Here is a 25,044-nt window from a genome sequence, read left to right on the forward strand (position 1 = left end):
TATTTTCAAAAAATTTAAAAAGTTCTTTCAAACGATACCTACCTTTTGACTCTCCTTGCTATAGTTTTGGAGTTATTATGATTATATAATTTTTATATAGTTTGGAGCAAAATTTGCTGTTTCAGTCTTACCAGTTCATTTCTCTGTGTGTGTGTGTGTGTGTGTGTGTGTGTGTGTGTGTGTGTGTGTGTGTGTGTGTGTGTTTGTGTGTGTGGGGGTGTGTGTGTGGGAGGGAGGGTGTCTTATTTACACTCTTGATGTTTTAGAGTGTCACCCCTTCATTGCTGTGCACTTTTTTTCTGCACAGTGGCTGATTTGTAGTTTGTACCACCAAAAGTTTCTCTGAGTTTTCGCATTTTTTCGTATTTCCCATTCATTTCCTATGTCGGTCATTTTTGACCGGGAGGAAGCTAAGTGTGACTATTTTTTTTACGACCCTTTAACATATCCGAATCATGTCCATGATTTTTTTTGTGTGTTCACATAGCTAATACAACAAAAGTTACCAAGTGTCATCCCATTCCGATGAAGCAAAAAAAAAAAAAAATTCTAAATGTATAAGTTTTCGGTCATTTTTGACCGAAGAAGCCCGGAGGGTTAAATATGAAATATAAAGACAATCAGACATCTTTCATTCTATTTATTGTGTTTCATTGGTGCACAATGGCACAGGATTTTATGCTATGTTCATTAAAATGTGTAAAAACACAAAGCTGAACTGTAAAATATTTAAACACATGGTCACACTTTAGATTAGGGTCCAATTCTCACAAGTTAGTATTAACTACGAATTTTGCCTCAAATTCCTAATTACTGCTTATTAATAGTCAAGTCAAGTCAAGTCACCTTCATTTATATAGCGCTTTTAACAATATAGATTGTTTCAAAGCAGCTTTACAGTGATAATAGGAAATTAAAGTAACAGATATTGTTTTGGCTTTATAGCAGCTCTAGAATTAAGTTATTATCCAGCTAAAGTTAGTTTTGATTGATTCACTTCCGTTGCAAAGATCATTAGTTATTAACTCAGGGCCGCTAACACGACACCGCTCTAACAGAAAACCCTTAATGCGCTCTGGCTCGCTCATTCGCACAACAACAGTGCCTGGTGGCTCAAGAACGCAAACCTTGAAATAGGTTCCAAGGTGCAAGCCTTGAAAAATTTTGGGGGAAAAAGTTGACAAATGCAAACTTCAAAAACGCAAACCTGTGAAAACGCTGACGGCGTTAGTAAGTTAGTATAGTAAGGTAGTTGTTAAGTTTAGGTATTGGATAGGATTAAGAGATTTAGAATATGGTCATGCAGAATAAGACATTAATATGTGCTTTATACTGTAAGTACTACTAAACAGCCAATGTCCTAGTAATATGCATGCTTATAAGCAACTAGTTAATAGTGTTGGACCCTAAACTAAAGTGTTACCAAACTCACAAATCTCTAGTGTTATAAATCGCCTTGGTAGAAGCTAAACTGATATGTGTGTAATTACAACACTTTACAATGACATTTAATTAATTCAAAGATTTAATGAACTCATATGTTAAAATTAAAGTGACTGCAGAAACTTCATCAAGCAGTGATTATCTTAATTATAACCTACACACACATAGCTACAGGCATATGCTGTACTGCAGCTGTCGAGCATTTCGATTGTATTTACAAAGTGGCCTGCTGTCACATGCCACCAGTGGCTAAAACCAATCTCAAATGGCACATGTGGTCTAAAGAACTGAAGAGCGTCACTTATTTCAACCCCATTCTGGGACTGTGAAAGGCAAATGTTCACTCACCTAGTTTCGTCGATGTACACGGCCTCTAGAACCGATGCGGCATATTCAATGTTTTTCCTCAGATCTACGACATTCACCTCCCCCTTATCCAGCTGCTTCACCAGGCATCTCAATCTGCAGGAAAAAAACAGTCAGAGCTTCAATTCATGAAAATTCGACATCTGATCTGAAAGCACTGATGTTGTTATTTGACATTACACTATTTGTTACAGGAATAGTTCGCATTTTTACATCATTTATTCAACCTCATAGACTTGCATAACTTTCTCCTGAGTTTGGCTCCAAACGCCACATCATCGTCTATTTTCATTGTAAAGAAAAAAAGCAGCTCTGACAGAAATTCATACGAGTTTGGAATGACATGGGTGGTAAATGATGATTCAAATTTTCATTATTGTGTGAATTATTCCTTGAAAGCCAACAATAAACACACACACGCACACAGATACACAAACAAAGATAATTAAAACACATCCATGACAGGAAAACACAATCTGTTTTATGAAAGAAACAAAATGGGTAAATGAGACAGACACTGCCAATTCCACACCCACAAGAAAACAAAGAGCATTAAACAAATAAAATAAATGATTACAGTTTATCAGCATCTTAATCATCAAATCTCATGTGCCAAAACGCTACGCTCGGTTAATCTTTCATGGCACTCACAATAAGATTTTTTTGCATTTTGAATAAGCTGAGCCAATATCTTGGCAGAGTTAATGTGAGGTAACCCTGTAAATATGTAGGTCAAAAACAAAGTTAACATTTGAGAGTAATGAATTCCACGTAATCCAATCACACACTGCCTCCCATTCCTTGTTTTCTGAACAATATCCCTCTTATCGCTCCTCAGAAATGATAGCCTGGGAATGATTTACACACTGCAACAAGATGAAAGCACAGAAAATACATAAATATAAATACATCATAATAAAAACAACACACCAAATATTTTAATGAAATAAAATATTAATACATGTCAGAATTACAGGTAAATAATGACAGAACTATCCTTTTAATAAAATAAAATATAATTTGACACAATAGTTACAGAAAAAAAAATTAAATAACACACACACACACACACACACACACACACACACACACTGGTGTCTGGTTCACTATCTTTGTGGGGACTCTCCATAGACTTAATGGTTTTTATACTGTACAAACTGCATTTTTACATTTCCAAAAAAACTCATTCTGTATGATTTATAAGCTTGTGTACCCATGGGGACCTCAATTTAGGTCCCCACTGTGACACGAGTCCCCATGAGTCTGTGTGCATTCAGGTTGAAGTCCCCACCGGGATAGAAAAACATGAACACACACACACACACACACACACACACACACACACACACACACACACACACACACACACACACACACACACACACACACACACACACACACACACACACACGTTTCATGTTTTATGGGGACATTCCATAGACATAATGATTTTTATACTGTACAAACTGTATAATCATCCCCTACCCCTAAACCTACCCATCACAGAAACCTTTCTGCATTTTTATATTTTCAAAAAACATCATTCTGTATGATTTATAAGCTGTTTTCCTCATGGGGAATGAAAAACGATTTCGGATATTTCCATCTTTGTAGAGTTTACCACATATTATCTCAAATCTTATCACCGGTTTTACAGAAACCCACTGAAACGGGACAACACTATATACAGGTACTCGAGATCCAAAACACCTCAAGATTCATCCATTTCAACCACATTTGAAGGTTGTTGAAAACACATGTGCCATGTGTATTTCATTGGTAAGGTAAATGCTAATCCGTTCTGATGATTCCCAGACAACACTGAAGTACCGCCCACTCACCTGTCAATCACTCACTGCACAAAAACAAGGGTTTATACTTTGGCAGTTATCTGTGGCTTTAAAAGAAATAACTGTCTGACTGAAAATCTGGAAAAGTACATACATAAACATGCACAAGACTTCTCTGGTATATAGCATAAATTATGTAAAGCATTTCTGTCATTGAGTTATTATGGGTATTCCACTGAAAGGATAAGTAACACTTCTGTTAATCGGCCAAGTGGGCACAGTTATATCTCAAATGGCCAAATGTCTTCTGATTAATGTCTGCTTTCAATCTCCCAGCCAGTCTTTTGTTTATGACAGTGGTCTCTAGCATAGCAACTTGAATAAACACTCATTCTTAGCGTGATATTGACAGATAACACGTACGCCTAAACTCAAACTGCTAACATGTACGCCTAAACTTCATCCTGCCTCAGATATGCCATTACAGGATGAAAGACAAACAACAGCAGGAACACAAACTGCAATTACTGATGAAACTACTGCAAAAAATATATATAACAAACACTGAGGAACAGCACTGAACACAGAGCATGTTGTTTGTGTCAGTTTTGATGAGTATTCTCCTGAAGTCTGGCCTGACATCATCTTCTAGCTATTTCCAATTCCTGTCACGATAGGATCTGGAATGATGTCTGACTCTGATTGTAGTCTGAGGTGGATCAGAATAACATCTGATGTGAAAAATAGGCAAATCATCACAGCAAAGCGCTCTCAAAAGCCAAGCTAGTCATTCTTGCATTCATTACAATTTGTCTGTCAAGTATGTGACTGGAAAGAATGAATTACCCTTAGAGGATTTTATGTTGTTCCTGTGAAAATGTGGGTTTGATATTCCCTGTGAGGCTCTTTTAACATGATGCTTTTGTCAAATTACTGGACTTCATCACCTCAAACTGAGAGCCGGGGTAAGAAATGATTTACGACGGAGCAAAAGAACCAAGATATAATGACAGAAACTTTACATTTCAAGGAGAGAAAGGTTTTTGCTGGCCCAGAGGAAAATATTATTCAGAGGTGTCTCTTTCATTGCTCAGGAGACAAAATGAGTTCTCAGATGTCTCAGATGTTTCTCCTAAAAATCCTTAAGAAAGACAGACACAAATTAGACTGTTGTTGACATATTAGGCTAATTAATCTGGATAGTGTAACTAATTAATTTGCTCTTAAAGGAATCTGATTAAATATTTGAGATATCTGAATTTGGATTGCAGGTGTTGTCTTTAACTGTGTAAAGATTTGCAAAGATGACACATCTTTTGAACATTTTAGATTACTGGGATCTTTTTCTCAGGATATAAATCTTCATTTCAACTACAATTTAAGCTGAATAGGAAAATGAATGACTTAGGTTTCCCGAGAACTTCCCCCATCTGCAGGGGCGGTTCTAGAGGCGGGGCCACAGGGGCCCTGGCCCCTGCTGAAATTTGATTGGCCCCTGATTGGCCCCCGTTCCTAGGGGTGGGAGAAAAAATCGATTCTTAGATGCATCGCGATGCGGACGTGGACGATTCTGAATCGATTCACAAATGTCAAAAATCGATTTTCTAAAAAAATATAGCCTATATATTTTTTCCCTAATAACGTAATATTGACGGAACGCAAAAGGCGGAACTCTAAAGCGGACGTGCAGTGCGCGGACAGTCTGTGGCGTGCACATAACAGAGTCGCGCACATAACAGACCTATGTAACCGACGCATGATGGCTGAGCACCAAATTCGAACAGCACCCTCTTCGTTAAAAGCTAACGTATGGAAAATTGGCAATTTCATTGTTACCTATTTAGTATTTTTTGTATGAGAGCTGCTTTCTGTATTGTTTAGTTTTCACATCAATATACTGTAAACCGATCTGTTATACGTACGTTACACTGCCCTGCAATATGTGCAATGCCAGTCACAAAAAGTTACATTTTGACTGTGCTCTCTGCAGATGTTCATTCACTTTTTTTGTATAAGCTTTTTTTGATTGTGGTATACAGCAAACATTTCAAGTCATAACTCTTTATTCTTTAGTTGTGAATAAGAGCGGCTTTGTATGTTACTAATTATTCAGAATATGCATAAGTCCACAAGCATTATATGAGAGCTGCTGGTACATAATTCTATATTTTTGAACGAAAACTGTTTGTGAATTTGCTACAGCAAAATGTTTTTTGTCTGAAGGATTATATTGCTCATTGGAAATAACAGGAGGATGTGGGATAGAAGTCTATTATTAAATGCTAGAGATTCAGAATATGCTGAAGTTTGTATTAATTTACTACAAGTACGCTGCTAGTACTGGCACACATTTATTTTCCTGTTGGTTCTTTGCAATGTTGGGACAAATGCTGGCAAATGTAACCTTACAGTTGACTTGCCAAATCACTTCCATTTGTTTTATTAATAAAATTAATATAGGAAGTATTGGAAGTAAGTTTGTTATGGGTCATCATAAATACTTTGCTTTAAAAGTACCAAGTAGTAAAAAAAAAAAAAGTAAAAAAAAGAAGTTGTTACCCTCTGAATCGTAATCGAATCGAATCGTGAGGTGCCTAGAGATTCCCACCCATCAATCATCGACGAGAAGAGCAACCGGAGAATTCTTCACAACGATCACAGATGCAATTCCACCCCCAAACAATTAACAATAATTTACTGTTTATAAGCGACGACATGATTATGAAACTTGAAAGGTGGAATTCAGAAAGAAGTGCATTGTGTCCTTTATGCACAGTATAAATAAATGAAAAAAATCATTAAGAACTTTACTGGCTCATAATTTTTTATTAGAGCGTTTGAAAAAGGAATGACTGCCGAAATGTATTTGCACCGTACTGAATAAATTATTTTGTGTGCTTGAATGTACCCTGTATTTGGCCCCTGAATGTAACATGTGGCCCCTTAATGGCCCCTGTTACAGAAAAATCCTAGAACCGCCACTGCCCATCTGCCATTGGTCGGCCAAAAAGATAGCACCGCCCCAAAACAACGCCATTGGTACCTTAAACAGAGCAATGTTTTGATAATGCCACAACTAAAAAGCTTACATTTTCCTGAGAAAATAACCATCAAATGACGTATATTTGTAGGCCAACCTGTAAGTTAGCATCGCCCTGATTTCCTCGACAAAATCCGATAGGATGTTTCCATTGACTTTCGGATTACTGCAGAAAATAAGCTCTGTGATCAACAAAAGCTTATTATTCGTACACATTTTGTTCATCGTCATAATCTTCACAAATTAACACAACTTTTATGAATTTTGAAGCATAAATCGGCAGAAGTCAAAAGCTAAATGTAGGCTATAAACGATCTACATCACAGTTGCACGACTTCAACGTTACCGCCACTAAGCTTACGACGACTCTTTCAGTCTTTGTTAAAAACATTTTCCCTGAAAGTTTGAGTTATAATAGTTTCCAAGAGCACGATTCTAAACACAACAAGGCTGTAAAAGCGGACTATTGAGTAGATGAGTTCACCTGTTTGATGCTATGACGTTTAATGTCCCCGACAACCTCTGTTGTCCCATTTAGCCACTTAATAATAGCAACTGCCTTTTACTAGACAAGTAAAGCTTTAAAAAAAATCACAAGAGGGTATTACTGATGTATATGATAGAATAAAACATGAAAATATCTTGAGCTTGTGTTCACCACAGACCTTTCAAGCATTTAACCAAAAACCCATTCAAAAAAACGATGGACGATGGAACCGGAAGCGCTAAAATGCAACTAGTTTCCGAGTTTTGGCCTAGAAAAAAGATGTCATCCCTGCACCACTCTATTATGCTGGGATAGGAGAAATTAAAATAACATTTAAAGCTTGAATCTACATTTTTTTTAAAAACACGTGTAATGTAAATAAAGATGTTTCAAGCAGGTTTATCGAGTATAAGTGAAGCCAGAATCTGGTTCTGGTTAAGTAGCTATAGGGGCGAACAGCTCTGGAGTGACGTGTCAACCTATCAGGGCCTATTTTTACCTGGAGTGCATGAAAGCGCGTGAGGGAGATGGACTCCATCTGACTTGCGGAGAGTGGCTGAGGAAAAGGGCAGGAGAATGATAAGGACTTTGGAAACATTGTGGGTGATACTCATTCCTTCCCTCCCTGATGGTGATTTACCGCGTTTCCAAATGCCCAGCAGTGAAGTAAAATGGAGAGGAGAAGGGTGTGTAACTGTGCATCACTCACAAACACACCTACCCACCCAAGAATGTCACAGTGTGTATATTTATCACATATGTTCTGCCGGATCCAGATGGGAGGACTTTCCAAACAATGATAAACACACAGCACTGCAGCAAGAGGGGATTTACAGTTTATCACAAAATAGCTCTATTTTTTCTCCAAGTTTCATTCCATCTAAACACTGTTTTCATCTAACACACAGACATTTTGATTCAAAATAATTGTTTTTGTAACTTTCGTTTTTGTTTTTTTGTTTCCGCAAATACCAGTAAATTAACTAGCGCAAATATCTCCTCCCATAAACTTTGCGTCTGAAAGGTAAACTCCTACCAATGTATATGCAAAAATAACCCTGTCCATGCCTTTTCAGCGCTAATTTTTCACTCTGTATCTTTAGTAAATCCTGACAGTAGTTTTTAACGGCAAAAGAGGGCTTGTGCTGGCACAAGCTGTTAGTAAACAGTATTAGTATTAGTATACAGTATTCCCTTAGTATTCAAACACTCTGTTTTAATGACAGCAGCGCTGATGCTGACATGAACAAAGCATGATGAAAAAAATCATGTCCAAAAAACATCTTGAGCTTCAATGGAAGAAAGGAACAACAACAACAGCAGCAAATCTGTGGTGTCAAACTTTTGAACCCTTCTGTAAATGGCATTTAATATGACAGAAATGTAACGTGATGCAGAGCCTTGAGTGCATCACCCTCCCTCTGGTCCCCCCACAACAGCTGTTGTGCTTATCAGCATTCACATGAAGCCTGTAAGAGTGTGTTTAACATTGAAGACAGCAAAAGTGCAGAACCTGCAACCTCCTTGCGCTGCTCGCTTAGATGATATATGACCTGTGCCAGTGTACTCTAATTTCTCCTCTGAATTTTGCACACATTATATTTGCCAGCCACTTTTATCCAAAATAATGTGCAGTGCATTCAAAGCATACTTTTTAGAATGCTGAATACTGTGCAAAATATACTTTAGTATGTAAAAAAAAAAATCTTCCAGAAAGTGAGCCAAGAAATAGTTAATCATTCATAACACTGGAAGGTCAAATAAGTGCATTGCATTATGGGATACAGCACTCAGTGCAGTGAGCTTTGTTGCATATTGGACATTTTAGCAAATGTAGTAGATCATTGAGGTCATTGAGGCATTGCATGCAGATATTTAGCATATTTAGCACAATATATAAGTATATAGCTTACCTATATACTACAGAAATACTGTAAAAAAGTATACTAGGGCACAATGCACAGTGCGTATAACCCTCTTAAACATAATAAAAACACTGGTCATTGTCGGAAAATTAGCAAAAATCACTGCATGACTGCTAATTTTCAACATATTTTAACACAATGTAGTCACTAATAAATTAACTTTTTGGTATTTAAAAAAAATATTAATATGACTAATAGTGTAATTATGTGTTTGTTTTATGAATAGACTTTCTAGGGAGCTGAGATGCAAATTAGCTTGTGCTACAATACATGCAATCTTTGCAATTTTATGCATCTTTCAGCTAAGAACACAAATAAACTCAAGTGACATTTTACATGACATTCATTATGGAGAGTGCTATAAGAAGTGTTGTTTTTGCTAACTAAAACTATCAAAAATGTTGATTAAAATTAAGCTGAAATAAAATAAAATAAAAATGACAATTAATAATAAATTGTAATATTAAACTAATGAAAATGACAAAAGCACAATTACTGAAATGTAAACTAAAATTAAAATGAACGCAAAAAAAAAGAAGAAGCTAAATCAAAATATTAATAAATACTATAATAGTATCTACTGTAAATAATACTAAAATAACATTGATATGGAGTCTGCTACCAATAAAATAGCTGTTCTGTAAAAGAAGTGGCTGAAATTTAGTGACAATACTATATCAAATTTAGAGCAAACGGATACTGACCGTTGTAAATATCTTAAAGTGATTAACGAGTGGCTTACGAGTGGTTTAGTGATAATTAAACAGAAAATATCTGACAGAACAATGCAATCGACCAATTAGAATCAAGCATTCCAAAGAGCTGTGTGACTGCAAACTTAGCTGAAAAAACACGAGATGAAGTATGGCTGGTTGGCAGACACCATCCTGTCGAGTGGTTACAGAACACAGGCACTTAGACTGACTGTATTTTTGGAGACTTTGCCATGGCCCCTGACACAGTGTATCGGGGAGGGTCTTCAGACCACTGAGAGTGCATGGAAATAAAAACAAGCATCTAAAAGAAGCCTGTCTGGAAATGAACAAAATAAACCCATACCGCTTTACCTCTACAGCAGGCCTCCCAGAAGCAAAAACACGTTAAAGCAAGCTGGGTTGGTGCTTTTTAGACTCCCATTGAGTAACGTGCTGCTCCGTCAACCCGTTGCATCCATCTCCAGCCCTTTTCCGAGTCCCTGTTTTCCAAATCTAAAACCATCCAGGCTTTTCATAGCTCACAGTGTATCCACCCAGGTCAGATTAGAAATTGCAAAACAAGACAAACCCTGGAAGTTTGCTTTGAGTTTTTCAAGAAGAGTTTGTTTTCCAAGGGTGCATGAGAATGCCCTGGAGAAAGAGCGAAGGGGATGTTTCTCGTGATCACTAACAGCGGCCCAGTGAGACGCTGGCACTGGCAGCAAGCAGGCCATCGTGCCCCAGTCACACAAGTAAAGAGGAAGGTCAGCCTCAAACATTTTCCCATGAGCTTGCTGTGCCATTCTACATACAAACGTCCAAAACTCAGAGCCGCTGCCGTCACTGACGGTCCCTTGAGGGACCCGGCGAGGGCTCGCGATGGAAAGCCTTGCTACCAGCCTCTCAGACAGCTCTAAATTCCTCACTCCACAAAGATGGCACCCATAGGACCGCTCACTGACCTGAGAATAATTAGAGAGGAGGGGAAGAGCGTGTGATGAGCTCCTTTTAAGTACGAAAAATCGCATGTGTAATGTGCGTCGGACATGAGCAGTTTCCCGCCCCATTTATTCTGACAAATAAATGGACGTGTTCTCTGATTTCACAGATATCCCACCGCTAACTTTTGGTTCCAAAAAAGTCCCTAGGCAACAGGGAAAATATTGTCACAAATTGTCCTCCCTTGACACCAACACTGCTTACCAAATGTATTAATAGACTGTGAACACAGGCCAAGACTTGGAGAAAGGTGAACTGTCATCATGCGTCTGTCCATTTGTTTTAATTAACCTAGAGGTACTGGTCAATTTAATACTGACCGAGTCATGCACTTGAATGATCGCTCATTAATAGCATAAAAAAAGGCTTTGTAACAAAAGGTTTCTGAGTAAATGAACAGAACATAAATCAGCCAACCACACCAAAATATAAATTTAATCACTGAGTCACTAAAATATCTATATTGTAAAATAATAATAATAATAATATAAATACTACTACTACTAATCATAATGATTATTAGTTACACATTTAGTTTACCAAAACTCAATATTTACAAAAAAAATTACAACATCCATTCATCAGTCATGATATAATTATATTATTATATATTATTATTTTTATTATTTAATTTTTAGTTTACCAAACCTCAAGTTCTCTTTACAAGAAAATTACATTCATACATCGCTCACATATCTATATTGTATAACACATTATTATTATATCAATTATTTTATATACTATTACTACAACTACCGCTTTTTTAGACATTTATTTTTAATTTTTTAGACATTTATTTTTATTGCTCTTTATTTGTGAATTAATTTGCTTGATAAATCGTGTGGGGCGCAGCTCAGGTAATGCTGGGGGGCGCAGGAGATCAGCAGAATAAAATGAAAAAACTAAAAAAACAGCCATTGCAACAGTGCTCAAGTGCGTGACTAGCAGTTGGCGCTCTGCCTTTATAAAGCGGCACTGAACGCCAATTCCACTGAATCATTCTTCTTCAGACCGCTGATTTATTGTCATCGTCTGAATAAGCCAGAGATAGAAGTTGCTTGCCATAGACTTCAGCGTAAGATGACGTAAGCTACAAAAAGCTGAGCTTGTTAAGCGCCGTTGAAAGAGTTCACTGCAGCCACTGAAATATATTCTCTTACGGATATACATTTCAATGATTCAGTGATAATACACAGTGAAACTATTGCAGGTGTTTTTCATTGCACGTTTTTCAATTTATAAATCTTTCCATTTTGGAAAGATTCACTACATTTTAGTGAAATTACTTGGTAGTCAGAGGTGGTGGTAGTGAAGGGGTGCCAGATTTTTTAATGGTTTAACGGGGGGCGTGACCAAAAAAGTTTGAGAACCACATACATCTTGCAATTGCTACAAGAGGACCACACTCCCTCCAAGATTTTGCGTGCGTGGATTTGACTAGAGGACTTCAGGCCCTCTGGTGACATGCTAAACACAGGTTGACACAAGCAATCTGGAGTGATCTGCGGTGAGCAATTTTTAGAGCCAAGCAGAGCTCTGATTAAACAAACATCCCATTTTTCACAAGCTTCAGTTTCTCCAGTCCTCCAAGTACTAAAGCCACATCTTAATGCCTGCAGGACAGGTTGGTTTACACTAGGTTGTAAACTAACCTCTTGGGTTCCCATTTGAAGCAGTTAAGCTGAAGCTCTAAATGCAAGTAACATCAGTCTAGTTGTGTTTTGGCAGCACGGAGGGCACTGATTTACTGGCTAAGACTATCTCAGTTAAACATCTCCCCATCTCCCTCCACAAGCGATATAAATCCCAGCCCTTAGGGGATGTGGATGACTTTACCTGATGTTCAAGAAAATGGACTAAAAAAGCAAGGCTGTCAGTTAACCGTGTTAATTTAGTGCCATTAAAGGGGTCATGACATGGATTTTCCCCCTTGAGGTTCATTTATAATGTTCATAAAGTTTTTTGCAAAAAATAAAAATTAAATAAAAATTATATATATATATATATATATATATATATATATATATATATATATATTTTTTTTTTTTTTTTTTTTTTTTTGCAAAAAACTTTATATACTATATATATATGTGTATATTATATATATGTATATATATATATATATATGTATATATATATGTATATGTATATATATATATATATATATGTATATGTGTAAATATATATATATATATATATATATATATATATATATATATATATATATATATATATATATATATATATATATATATATATGAGGAAAAACAATTATTTTAACTTTCATTCTTACCCTTTAAGGCTCCTTTAAGGCTTGTCAGTAAATGGCCACTGTTATGATTGGCTAACGTCACTACATAGGAAACAGTATCAACGCCCAGTGTTTTGAAAACATTATTTATATAAAAACCGTCATTTAAAGACAAAGCACTGAAATCATATTTACTTACGGTATGTGATGCAGCTGCTGTCAGATCCAATAAAGTTGGCTACTTCATCGGTCAACAAAAGTTTTTTTGTGAACTCTCCATTACACTGTGCCTTGCTGACAAAACAAAATGCTCCTAACAAACATATAATCCTCTGACGTGATGCAGGACGCCATTAAAAAAAACATGTTTCCAACGTTGGGATCCTTCTGAAGTCTGTACAGGGACTAATGAGCTGTTTAAACTGGATGCGTCAAAGCAAACATTTTTTACTCTTCAATTTGTCCTGTTGACAAACTCAAGTGAGTGTGAGCATTTTAGAAACTGAACATGTGTCTGTATACAGTATCAAGTGTAGACAGCATCATTGATTATAATGGGTTCTATTTACATTTGACACGACACTCACATCTAATATAAGCAAATGTCAGCTGTTGTCTTGTCTTTCTCTGGAGGCAGGTATATGCAAATGTATTGCCCGTGTGACATCACAGGTCACCCAATATCAAAATGAGCTGTTTTTGGAGCTTGATTAAATAAATGCTTTGTCTATAATAAGGACATTTTAAACTATGAAACTTGCAGGATGTTTTCATGGTACAAAGACGTCTTATAAGTAAAAAAAAATCACAATAATGTAATAGTATACTCCTTGAATTATCTTAATTATTCTGTGATTTCCAACAACACAACAGAAACTCTTATCACAACTGACGCAGCGTTATCCAATAAATAGTACCAATTGAGGTGCAATTTAATCTGATATAATACTGATCTACAGTTGCTCCAAATAGTATTTGGACACTTATGCCAGATATAAAAATGCATTGCATAAAAAAAAAAAAAAATCCAACCAAGTGGCATTTTTAAGGAAAACAGCACAAGCACACCCACTGAAATAAGCCTTGATATTTTTAGTGGATTAAAAATAAATGGTTAAAAGTCATCACAAAAATGGCTGCCATTTAGATATGTTTATTATTTAATGCAATGACATTTTTAAGTGAGAGCTAAGTGTCCAAATACTTTATGGACAAATCATTTTATACAATATTTACCCAAAATTCACTCAAAAATATTTGAAAACAGAAAAAGGATGGTGATAGATTTGGGAATTAATACAAGTGGGAACAGACTTCTGATAATTGGTTAAGCAGGCATGGTTATCGGTCCAATAATCGGCCTGGTCTAATCTCTGGTTTATCAATACTTTCATCTGTGTTCACAATGTTCAGTGAATTTAACACTCACCTATTCAACTTATGAACAAGTCCAAGGTCATGGAGGTAGACACCGCTACAGTCGCTTGAACAATAACAACACCTAAACTACATAAATTCAGGAAATTCACCCGTCTTGTTTCATTTTCACTGCGTAAACATGCTTTCATTACATCCGCCACCAGCAGAGCTCTTCCGATCGGCTTCCAAAGGCACCAAAACATCAATTCAAATGATCCAGAACAAATGCAAGTGAGCTTTAGAGATAACCGAGCAAATATATAGTATTTGCTCCTTTCAACAGTTCCTTCTGAAAGCATTTATATACTTTCAACCAACCACTGAACCACACACAAAGAATTGTGGGATATCATATGCAGTGAAGGACACATCTATACCACTTTCAAAAACCAACCAGATGAAGGCATCTCAGTAGAAAGGAAAAACCTCAGAAACAAGTCACTATTCAGAGTAGAAGGATGTGGGTGTCACCATTTGCAACTGTATTTCTCTATTGGCTCTAATAGGTTATTGGAGAGTGTTAAATTATTTCTTCCATTCATTACTCTACAAGTGTCCCTCTCATCCTACTCAGAATAGAGAACAATGCATACTAAAGCAATTTGCTAAATGGCAATTATTGTGTTACTGCTATTTCACCCTGCTCATCATATTAATACGCTGTCTGATTAGTTTACCTTTCATGTGTATCTAGTCAGGAGTTAATTGGTCAAATAAATCAAAGGCACGGTGACTCTGTCTCATTCATTTACCAGATTAATCCATCAGTTTATAATTTGATGACAAGATATTTTTCTAAGAGTAAATCAATGGAAATAAGCCTCTGTTTTTTAACATTTTATCCCGAAATGTTGTTTGCAGTCTGTATTTTCAGGGACATTATGCTTAAAAAAATACCCTTGCCTAATTATCTTTTAGAAACAAGAGAGAGATGTCAGGGGACGTGTTTGTGAGGTCAATGGTTTGAAAGCTGAATGTCCCGGAAGAGGGATACATAATATGAGCCTATGGGTAAATAAGGCAAGGCTATGACTGACATATTTTTCATTAACTTCCTAAATGTTGCTGGCTATGATGACGAACATGGGCCAAGATTTCCTCTGAAATCTGTGCTGACTTATTCCATAGTGACAGACACCAGATACCATACTGTTTGTTCTCAAAACACAGATTATAGAGGACTGATTCTGGTATGCCAACCTTATTAGTGACGAGTCATGTGATACAGATTGCATCCAAGTCTCATAGGACAAATTAGCACAATCTAGATTCTTATACGTATAAAAAGCTCAAAGGACCTCAACATATAATCACTTCTGGCAAAGACCGTGTTGATTTAAAAAGTAAAAGATACAGAGGCCTATAGGCTGGATTCACAAGTGTGCATAATTTATGAGAGTAAAACTACTCTTCAGCTCATACATTCTGCACGGTTTGGCTTCAAGGTAAACTGAATGTTTGTATTCATAAACTGCATTCCACAGTTGCTATTTTTAATATTTATATTAATACACTAACGTTCAAAAGCTTGGGGTCTGTAAGATTTTTTATGCTTTTGAAAGATATCATTTCTGCTCACCAAGGAAGCATTTATTTGATCAGAAATACAGTAATATTGTGAAATATTATTATTTTGGAATGCAGCATCATAACTCCAGTCTTCAGTGTCACGTGATCCTTTAAAAAATCATTCTAATATGCTGATTTGCTGCTCAAGAAACATTTCTTATTATTATTAGCAATAATCACCATGATAGATTTTTTCTGATTATTTGATGAATATAAAGTTCAAAAGAACATCATTTATTTGAGATAAAAATCTTTTTTTAACATTATAAATGTCTTTACTGTTAGTTTTGACTATATATAGTTTAACACATCCTCTCTGAAAAAAAGCATTAATTTCTTTCAAAAACCTAAATCTTACTGAAACCAAAATGTGTATTTTGCATATGTTATTCTTTACCTGTAATACATTTCATAAAAAAAAATAAAAAAAAAACAGCATATTTTTATACTAAGGTTATATATTGTGTGTGCCCCCTTTCAAGAAGACGGGCAGCTGTTTTGTGTTACAAACAAATTTCATGCAGGTTTCATAACCAAAATCACGCATGATCTTCAGTATTCAAAGCCATACCATGCAGGCTATACAGTCCTACATTCCAACTATACAGAATAAAGTATTTGCTCTTATAGGTGATTTTTCCACTCGCTAACTGTGACTACTAATCTCAAATGTGAGGAGTTAATTCAATTGATTTGTTATGAACTTCTATTAGCTTTCAAGAGTAAGATGTCAGCTCTGAAAAATGTGAATACTCCATTGTTTTCCCTTGATATTATGATAGTATCTGCAAAAAATGCAATCTGATAGGTTCTGTTTCATACTTTACTAATTTAGTGTTCAGTCTCTAAGATAGCTCCCTTCACTCTTCCCAAAAAACCTCTTCTTGCTTATTCACAAAGATAAGATTGAAAAAGCGGCATAAAAAGATAATGAGGGTCTCATGTAGGAGATACAACAATTGATTATCTATTTATAATACAAAGCTACCATAAGTAATGTAGGCCTGGTTTCAGACATGCAGGGCTTAGATTAAGCCAGGATTAGGCCTTAGTTCAATTAGGGCATTTAAGTAGCTTTTATAAACGTGCCTAAGAAAAAACATTATTGGTGTACATCTTGAGACAAAACAATGGCACTGACATATTTTAAGATGGAAAAATTTGGAAAATTGGATTGGAAAAAAGTAACATATACTTCTTTAAAGTTTCACAGAAGAACGTCATGAGAGTGACATTTGGTGCACTAGTCTTTTAACCTAGCATAACCAGCAAGATTTCCGTGGTCGCCAAAAGTACCAAATAGGCCAAAAATCTTCAAAGCAAGTTATCAGCACCCAGTCTGGACCAATAAGGAAATTCAGCAGAGAAAGGAAACAAGAGAGATGACGGTTGGTTGAATCTCGCTGATTAATTTTGTCTATTTGATAGTAAAACGTTAGCTCATTAAAGCTGTTCATGTGATGGACTGCAGATGTCATGTAAAATTGCACAATGGGATGTTACTCACTGCAAACAAATGGTAGGGTAAGACTCATTTCCAGAGCCTTGTCTGCAAGTTTCAAAAATCTGCTATTCCCATGCAGGCCTCCCAGCAGGCTGTTATTGGAGTTAGCAAGGAGAGGAACCCCAAGGGGAACATCAGAGGTAAAAAACATACCATGAAACCCCTAAGAGATAACAAGAGTCACACACACACACATATCCCAGGATATTTGAAAAGCCAAGAACTCAGAAAGTCCCTCATGCAAAATCAGTACAGATCTGTTCCAAAACCAATTGAGTGCTACGTAGTAGCATACATATGTTTTTATCATTAAAGCTGCATTCTGTAACTTTTTTGGGGTTAAAAATGATCCAAAATAAAATTTTGAGCAAGTACATAACCAGCCAGTGTTCAAAACTATCTGCTTGCCTTAGCTCGATTCAAAACGGTAAACTTGTAATTAATTCCAGTGGTACTGGTGGATTTCCGTGGGAAATTAGAGCATTTCTTTGCATCATTACATCACATCTGTACACATAAAGAAGGTGTCTCGGCTAGTAAGCTATATTGTGTGTGAGGATGTTGGAGGTGGAGATTTATAGCCTTTTCTCACAGCACTTGATATAATTAAACTTATCAATTTGATAAGTTATGTTAAATATAAACATATTTGTAATTCATTCAATAACAAAAATGATCTATAAATAATATTTCAAAGTATTGCACAAAACTGTATTTTTATGCATATTAGAGTACCAAATCATTAGCTTAGCAACATGCTGGCACCAAACTGTACTAAAATCCAGTGGTGGACGAAGTACACAAATCAAGTACTTAAATAAATGTACAAAAAGTTACCCAAATAAAATATTTTAAAAATAAAAGTTTGAAATACTCCTTTTTAATTTGTACAAAAGTACTTGATTTTTAATGTACTTAAGTATTAAAAGTAAAAAGTACTGATTGATGAATGTATCCTGCTTAAACTAGGATGGGGGGGGGGGGGGGGGGGTGACAACATCATTATGAATTCCTATGAATCGTCAAGTAGCCAGAACTAGCCTAAATATGATTTTCATTTACAAGAATAAATCCTTAAATTCGGCATTAGTAACTTACACACTCAAGCTCCGAGGATCTACCAATCTTGGCACATTTTGAGTAACCGAAGACTCGCTATGACCAGATCATTTGAATCAGTGAGTTGTTGACTCGAGAACAGATACAATCAAATGCAATCCAGTTCACAAATGAATTATTCAGTGTGTTTTGCAAACCAATTTAACAGGTTAACTGAAAAGATACAGCTTGTTCACGAATCAGACACTGCTATCACGTGATGATTTCTTCAGTTCAAAATAACGAGCAGCAGCATGTAGTGGAGTAAAAAGCTTAAAGCCCATGTTGCAGGTTAGAGTACACAGTAAGCCAATGTATAGAAAAATAATGTAGGAACTAGATTTAAATATAAACATATACTTATAAAACGCTAATTAGGCTTCTGGAGTCGTTTTTGTGAGAAATTTTTACTTCCGCATTTGAAAATCGCTTAAACCGCCGAACCTGAAGTGACGTAACATGAGGTAGAGCGGTCAAAGTAAACAATAGGAAAGCAATGGATCGCAATGACAGATCGGAAAGCTGGGGGAATTGTAGCCTAAATGTTTACTCGTATGATATATATATAATTCATATATAATTGATATATGATGATATCATATAATTATGAGCCTGATATGAAGCCAAGTGAGCAGGACAGGCCAGGGTTAGACAGAACAACAGTGAGTTGTGGTGTGAGGAGAACAGGGCGAGAGAACAGTGTTAGCTTATAGATGTATTCACGTTAGCCGACGATATGTACAACACTATGCTCAGATCACAGTACTGTACAGATTATTATCATCATGTATCAGGCAATAGCAAAGCTAGTACTTAGACCCATACCTGCATGTGTTGTGTGTGTCAGCCATTAGAAGACAGTTTCCAGAGGAAGAGGGACTTTATAAAGGCTTTGAATTGACCCATTTGGTGACGATAAATAAAAAAAAAAGATCACAATCACAACTGTCTTACTGTACAAAAACTTTATATGTAGAAACAGCCAACACAAACATTAAAGTCGGTTTGTACAGATTGAAAATGAATTATAGAACATAATATATTATATTTATAATAATAATAATAATAATAGTGTCGGCTGCAGACTAATAACAAACACATAAATGCATTACATTACAAGTTTATGTAGGATATGTTAATGAATTAAATTAAGACATGGCACATTTTGTAAAAAATATGTACAATAAGTGATCTCTGACGGATCCGTGAGCGTCATGTTTCCCGCTGGCGGCCGAACCACATGCTGATGGCGGACCGGGCGACCCGATGAAGGAGCCGGGACAGTGTGCACATATCGCCGGGATTATAATCATTCGATCTATAGTGAACGCTACACACTACCGCGTTTTCCAAAGCAGAAGCAGAAGTGAAGTCCCGTCTCTTACCCGGCACAAAACGCACACTGGCACGGAAGATCGCACCGTCCTTTTTCTTATTCGAAAACCTGTGGACTCGATGTCCTGACAGGCCATAATTCACAATCATTTACCACGACGATGATTTATTGAAATACAATAAGCACAGAAAACACACTGAATCATGACCGCTCCTGCGCTCCAACTGAATACCAACCTATCTCTGCACTGAGCGCGAACGCAGAGCCAAACGACTACCTCATGTGACGTCAAATGACGCGTTGGTGGAAAAAAAGCGTTTTTTCAACACGGTCAAGGAAACGGTCACGTTTTCTATTAAATTTGTGCCCTTATGTCTTGCAAAACAATTTTTAATCCTGCATTTACTTTTCATATGGTATTTTCATACAAGGTTATATAAAAAAAATAAAATAAAAAAAAACCTGCAACATGGCCTCTAAAAATAAACAATCCCTAGTGAAAAAAAAATATACTTTATTGCATTTGAAATATATTTAAAGTAAAAGTTTCCCAAATTAAAAATACTATATGTTACTGTCCACCACTGCTGAAATCAACTGAGATTCATGTGAGAACTGCTATTTGAATGACTATTGTCTGTCTATGTCGAGAGTTCCAAATCATTCACTTATAAGGTTGCATATCACTCAGTACCGAGTACTATGTACACAGGTAGCTTGCCAGGTTTGGAACAAAGCCAGTATCTCCTAATCCTCATTTAAACCCGCTTTGAGACCGCTAAACTGATGTGCCTGACAAAAGTATGCAAAAGAACCTGTTGCACATCTGCTTCCATTTTACATGCAAAAAAAAACGTTTAGCAACCTGCTTGAAATAACGGAGCAATGCAATGAACCACAGCTTAATGTTCTGCCTCTAATGACTGTGTAACCACATTAGACGGGGGCATTTAGTGAAGGGTATTTTGCTTCCATTCCTTTGAAACACACTGTGGCTGATTACAGAGCAAAAGCAGATAAGGTTGAAAGTGCCCCTGAGAATCAAAGTCACACTTTAGATGCACTATTTGCTCACCGGTTTGCTCATAAGCACTTTGTTTATGTTTCGCCTTAGTCTCAGATGTTTCTCCTGCACTTCCTTAAGAGAAATGAAGCTAAATGGGAAAATTGTTGTTGTACAGCAAGAGTATAATGCTATAAAATTCACATGGATAGCTCAAATAAATTAGACCTGTATGGTCCATACTGAGATATCTTATTTTTGATTGGTATGTTGACAAGATCTCGTTTAAAACTAAAAAGAAGAGACATTTCTCAGATGAAACATCTAAAAAGATTCTCAATTTGTTCTCCATTTGATCTCATCGCTCTTTAGAAACAGCTAGATATGCTAAAGCACCACAGATGCCAACTTTCTTCAAAGTTACAAGTATAAACAGACAAACGAGTTTCCAGACAAACTCGATCGCAAAAGATAAAAATGTAACTGGAAGCCACAGCTGAATCCCTTACCTGAAGATGGGTCTATGGAGAAGCTTTCTTTTGATGGTCACATACTCATCCATTTAAGAGCACGAGTCAAGGGAGTGTGTGAGGCTTCAGTCAGACTGTCCCCAGCTGCTCCTCACATCGCTGTATGCACTCTGCCCGATCCAGCCTCCCTCTCTTCTTTCTTTCTCACTGACGGCCCAGTGCAAAAGGCCATGGAGGCCACATCACAGAAAACACCAAACGGTAAACTTGGAGAGAGCCAGGCACCCTGCACCAGAGTTGAACTCTTCACGGTGGCTTTTATCTCTCTGTCCCTCATGTGAAAACGCTTCCTCAATGCCTGCCTCCTCTCCCTTTTACAGCCACTCTCCCTTCCAGAAAAGCTGTCGAGCACGCAAATTAACATTGGCGGACAAGGTCTGGTCAAAAAAGGGGCTGGACCCATGTCAGAAAACAGTAATTATATCACAATCTGGCTTGTGTTTAGTGTGATGTGTGGACAAAGTTATGCGATTGAGAGCGAGGTGTGCGTTTAAAGCGGTCGTGTAATGCGGAATCCTTCAACTTTCCTTCATCTTTTGCAAATACACTGTAACTTTCACCTCAAAACACCTTCTTAAGATGACAAAACGGCTTATTCTGAGCTTCTACAACTTTCTGGTGTCAGATGAATACATTCTGAACACATAAAACCTACACATTTACATCTCAGCAACCGTGATTTGTATTGGGAAATGTTATCTTCATGTGGAAAGACAAACTGATTTGAAGCTTGTTGCATCACGGACTGGTTAGGACACAGTCAGGGTCAGGGAGAGAGTGGAAAATTGTCATGGAAAACTAAATACTGACTGTTTTTGGCACTGTGAAAACTTTGCTAACATTATAAGTGGACCTCAGGGAGAACATAAAATGATAAGAAGAGAAGAAAGATATGACCTCTTCAGGGGAGGCTCTCGTGCTTTAATCGAAAGGAACTGGAGCGGGGCGGAGAAACGATGCCTTGACCATCATGATATTCAAGAAAGAGGATGTCAATCTCAGAGACTAACGGCATGGACACAGATGGAGACGCATCAAAAAGAGAAAAAAAATTATATTAGTGCGTTCTCTGTGAAATGTTCAAAATATGTAGTATTAGATAAAGGTTACTTGAAAATGCAACTTTATGAAAACTACAGCAGTGCTTATTACACCCTTAACAATAAAGGTTCTTTATTGGCATTGCGTTCCGTGAAGAACCTTCAACATTCACAGAATCTATCCATTGCACAAAAGGTTATTTTCACACTAATAAAAAGTTGTTTGAAAACTAGGTAACACTTTCTATGAAGACCATTCTTATAATAAATTATAGCCCCATTTACACTTATTTATAAGTATTACTATTCTATAAATATATTTATATAAATTACTTATAAGTCATACATTTGCTTTTTAGCTGCATGCTCATAATCCATTATACACAAAATATAAAATAGATCCAGAGACACTTGTTTGCTGTACCAATTAGTTATCAATTATGTCTTTAATGGCTCATGATTCCATTAGAGGTCATGGATAGTAATTTTGATTTGTTAAAATCTATATCTCCTCAGCCATATGCATGGTATTGCTTATTGCGGTTTGGAATAATACTTTAAAAAATATTGTTGCAGTGTTTTGCTAGTATGCAACATAAAAAGACTACATAAAAAAATCCAGTGTTTTTATAAATTATTTCTGTATTATCACTCACAATAAGAATTTATATATAAGAAAACGGCTATTTATAACAATCTATTCACTTATTTTACAGAAATAAATCTGAATTACTAAAAAGTAATTGTAATAATAATATAATTACATTATACCAATGCAGGTTGCATCTTTATGAATACATTCATGGAACCATATGACTGACTAATTAATACTTATTATAAATCAGTGTATAATGGATTATGAGAATGTGCATTGAATGAAATGCATGACTTATAAGTAATTATAAAATAATATAAATGTAACTATAACTGTTCTTATAATGCAGTAAAGGTCTTAATGAGTCTTTATAAATGTAAATGTAAAAGTATAAATGGAGCTATAATTCATTATAAGCTTGGACTTCATAGAAAGTGTTACTGAAAACTTTTTGGGAGCCCAAAATGGGTCTTCCATTGCATTGCTGCAAAAAATAAATAAATAATAATAATAAAAAATAAACATAAATAATAATAATAATAATAAATTGAACCTTTATTTTTAAGAGTGTAGGTCTGGAGACTACATTAAAAATAAACCTGCTTTAAGACCCCATGAAATTCAGTTTTCTGATTGTCCTATTAACACAGGATATACAAGATAGGACATTTGAAAGGGCTTGTGTCTTATTTTTAAACAGCCAATGAGCTTTAGTTTCATCATGTTACATCTAAAAAAAAAGTTCTCAAAGCAAAAACACATGGACTAAAAGCCACAAACTCAAGTTTTGATTTTGTAGGGTCTTGAAAGGTTTGAGTAAAACAGCATATTTCCTCTTTTGGTCAGAAAGGTAGATCCCATGTGCAGCTCTAAAAAAATAAAAATAAAATAAAAAAGTTTACTACATAAACCAAAAAATCCCTATGGAAAGAAAGTACAACACTGCAAACCCAGAGTGCATCGGGTGTCACTGCAGACTTTTAATTTTGGAAAACTGATCATTAAGATTTTAAATATTCAGACATAACATGCATCGTTAATACATGACAAATTCAACGACAAACTCAATCAACCAAAAAATAAAATAAAACGGCCTGTAAAATCCAGACATGTCACATAAAAATGTTGCAGTGGAGAGAAAGACTGAAGCGTCCTAATAAGAAAATGGGCACAATGAAGGCAAACATATGAAGACTAGGACAAGGTGAAATACTAGTCCAAATACAATTACTGTATATCTTGTAAATTTATCATAATTAAAATTAAATAAATAAATAAAAATATATTGTCAGCCTACACTAATAAAAATATGTAGCACTGGGCTAAAAGTGGTAAAACGTCATATAGATTCATGTAAATGTGCACTTTAATGTAAGAAATTCCACAGAAAGTCAGCATTACTCACACATAAACAGATCCCAGTTCTTTCAGGTAATCCAGAAATCATCCAGGCTCTTTTATCGGATACAGATGGAGCATATACCATGTGTACAATTTTCAAAGAAACAGTAATATGGGAATAAAACTGACATCAGAGCCTGAGTAATGTTTAAATTTCTCCTAAATGGCCCATCAAATAAAATACAAACAACCCAAACTGTTTACTCATCTATCATGAGGCTCAGAAAGACAGAATACAGCAGACGGCTCAGGCATCTCAGGCTACTTTTAAATGTATGCGCCAAGTTTTTAGAAATGCACTTTTTGTATTTGTAATGGCCTCACGCATTTATATCGTTTTCTACAAAAAAAAGTGTCATATTTTTCAAGGTACAATCAATATTTTTTTTACAAATATTATGAAGTTTTCTTGAAGTCATTTGACATATGTGACCCTGGATCACAAAACCAGTCATAAGTCGCACGGGTATATTTATGGCAATAGCCAACAAAACATTGTATGGGTCAAAATTATAGATTTTTCTTTTACGCCAAAAATCATTAGGATATTAAG

At 36.0% G+C, this 25,044-nt stretch overlaps 1 protein-coding gene across 4 annotated transcripts in view; it reads right to left on the minus strand.

Annotated features, from left to right (window-relative positions):
• pde1a (phosphodiesterase 1A, calmodulin-dependent) overlaps positions 1 to 25,044 on the minus strand; it is an 83,079-nt gene that overhangs the window by 37,050 nt on the left and 20,985 nt on the right. For 3 of the 4 annotated variants that reach the window (XM_084123194.1, XM_084123193.1, XM_084123192.1), the window contains exon 3: positions 1,792 to 1,905. In XM_084123194.1, the coding sequence (XP_083979320.1) occupies positions 1,792 to 1,905 (114 nt within the window). Of the gene's footprint in view, positions 1 to 1,791; positions 1,906 to 21,434; positions 21,828 to 25,044 lie in introns of those variants that run through there. The other variant, XM_084123195.1, reaches the window with a different exon arrangement.

This window comes from Abramis brama (genome assembly GCF_963993115.1).
Source record: "Abramis brama genome assembly, chromosome: 8".
NCBI classification, from domain to species: domain Eukaryota; kingdom Metazoa; phylum Chordata; class Actinopteri; order Cypriniformes; family Leuciscidae; genus Abramis; species Abramis brama.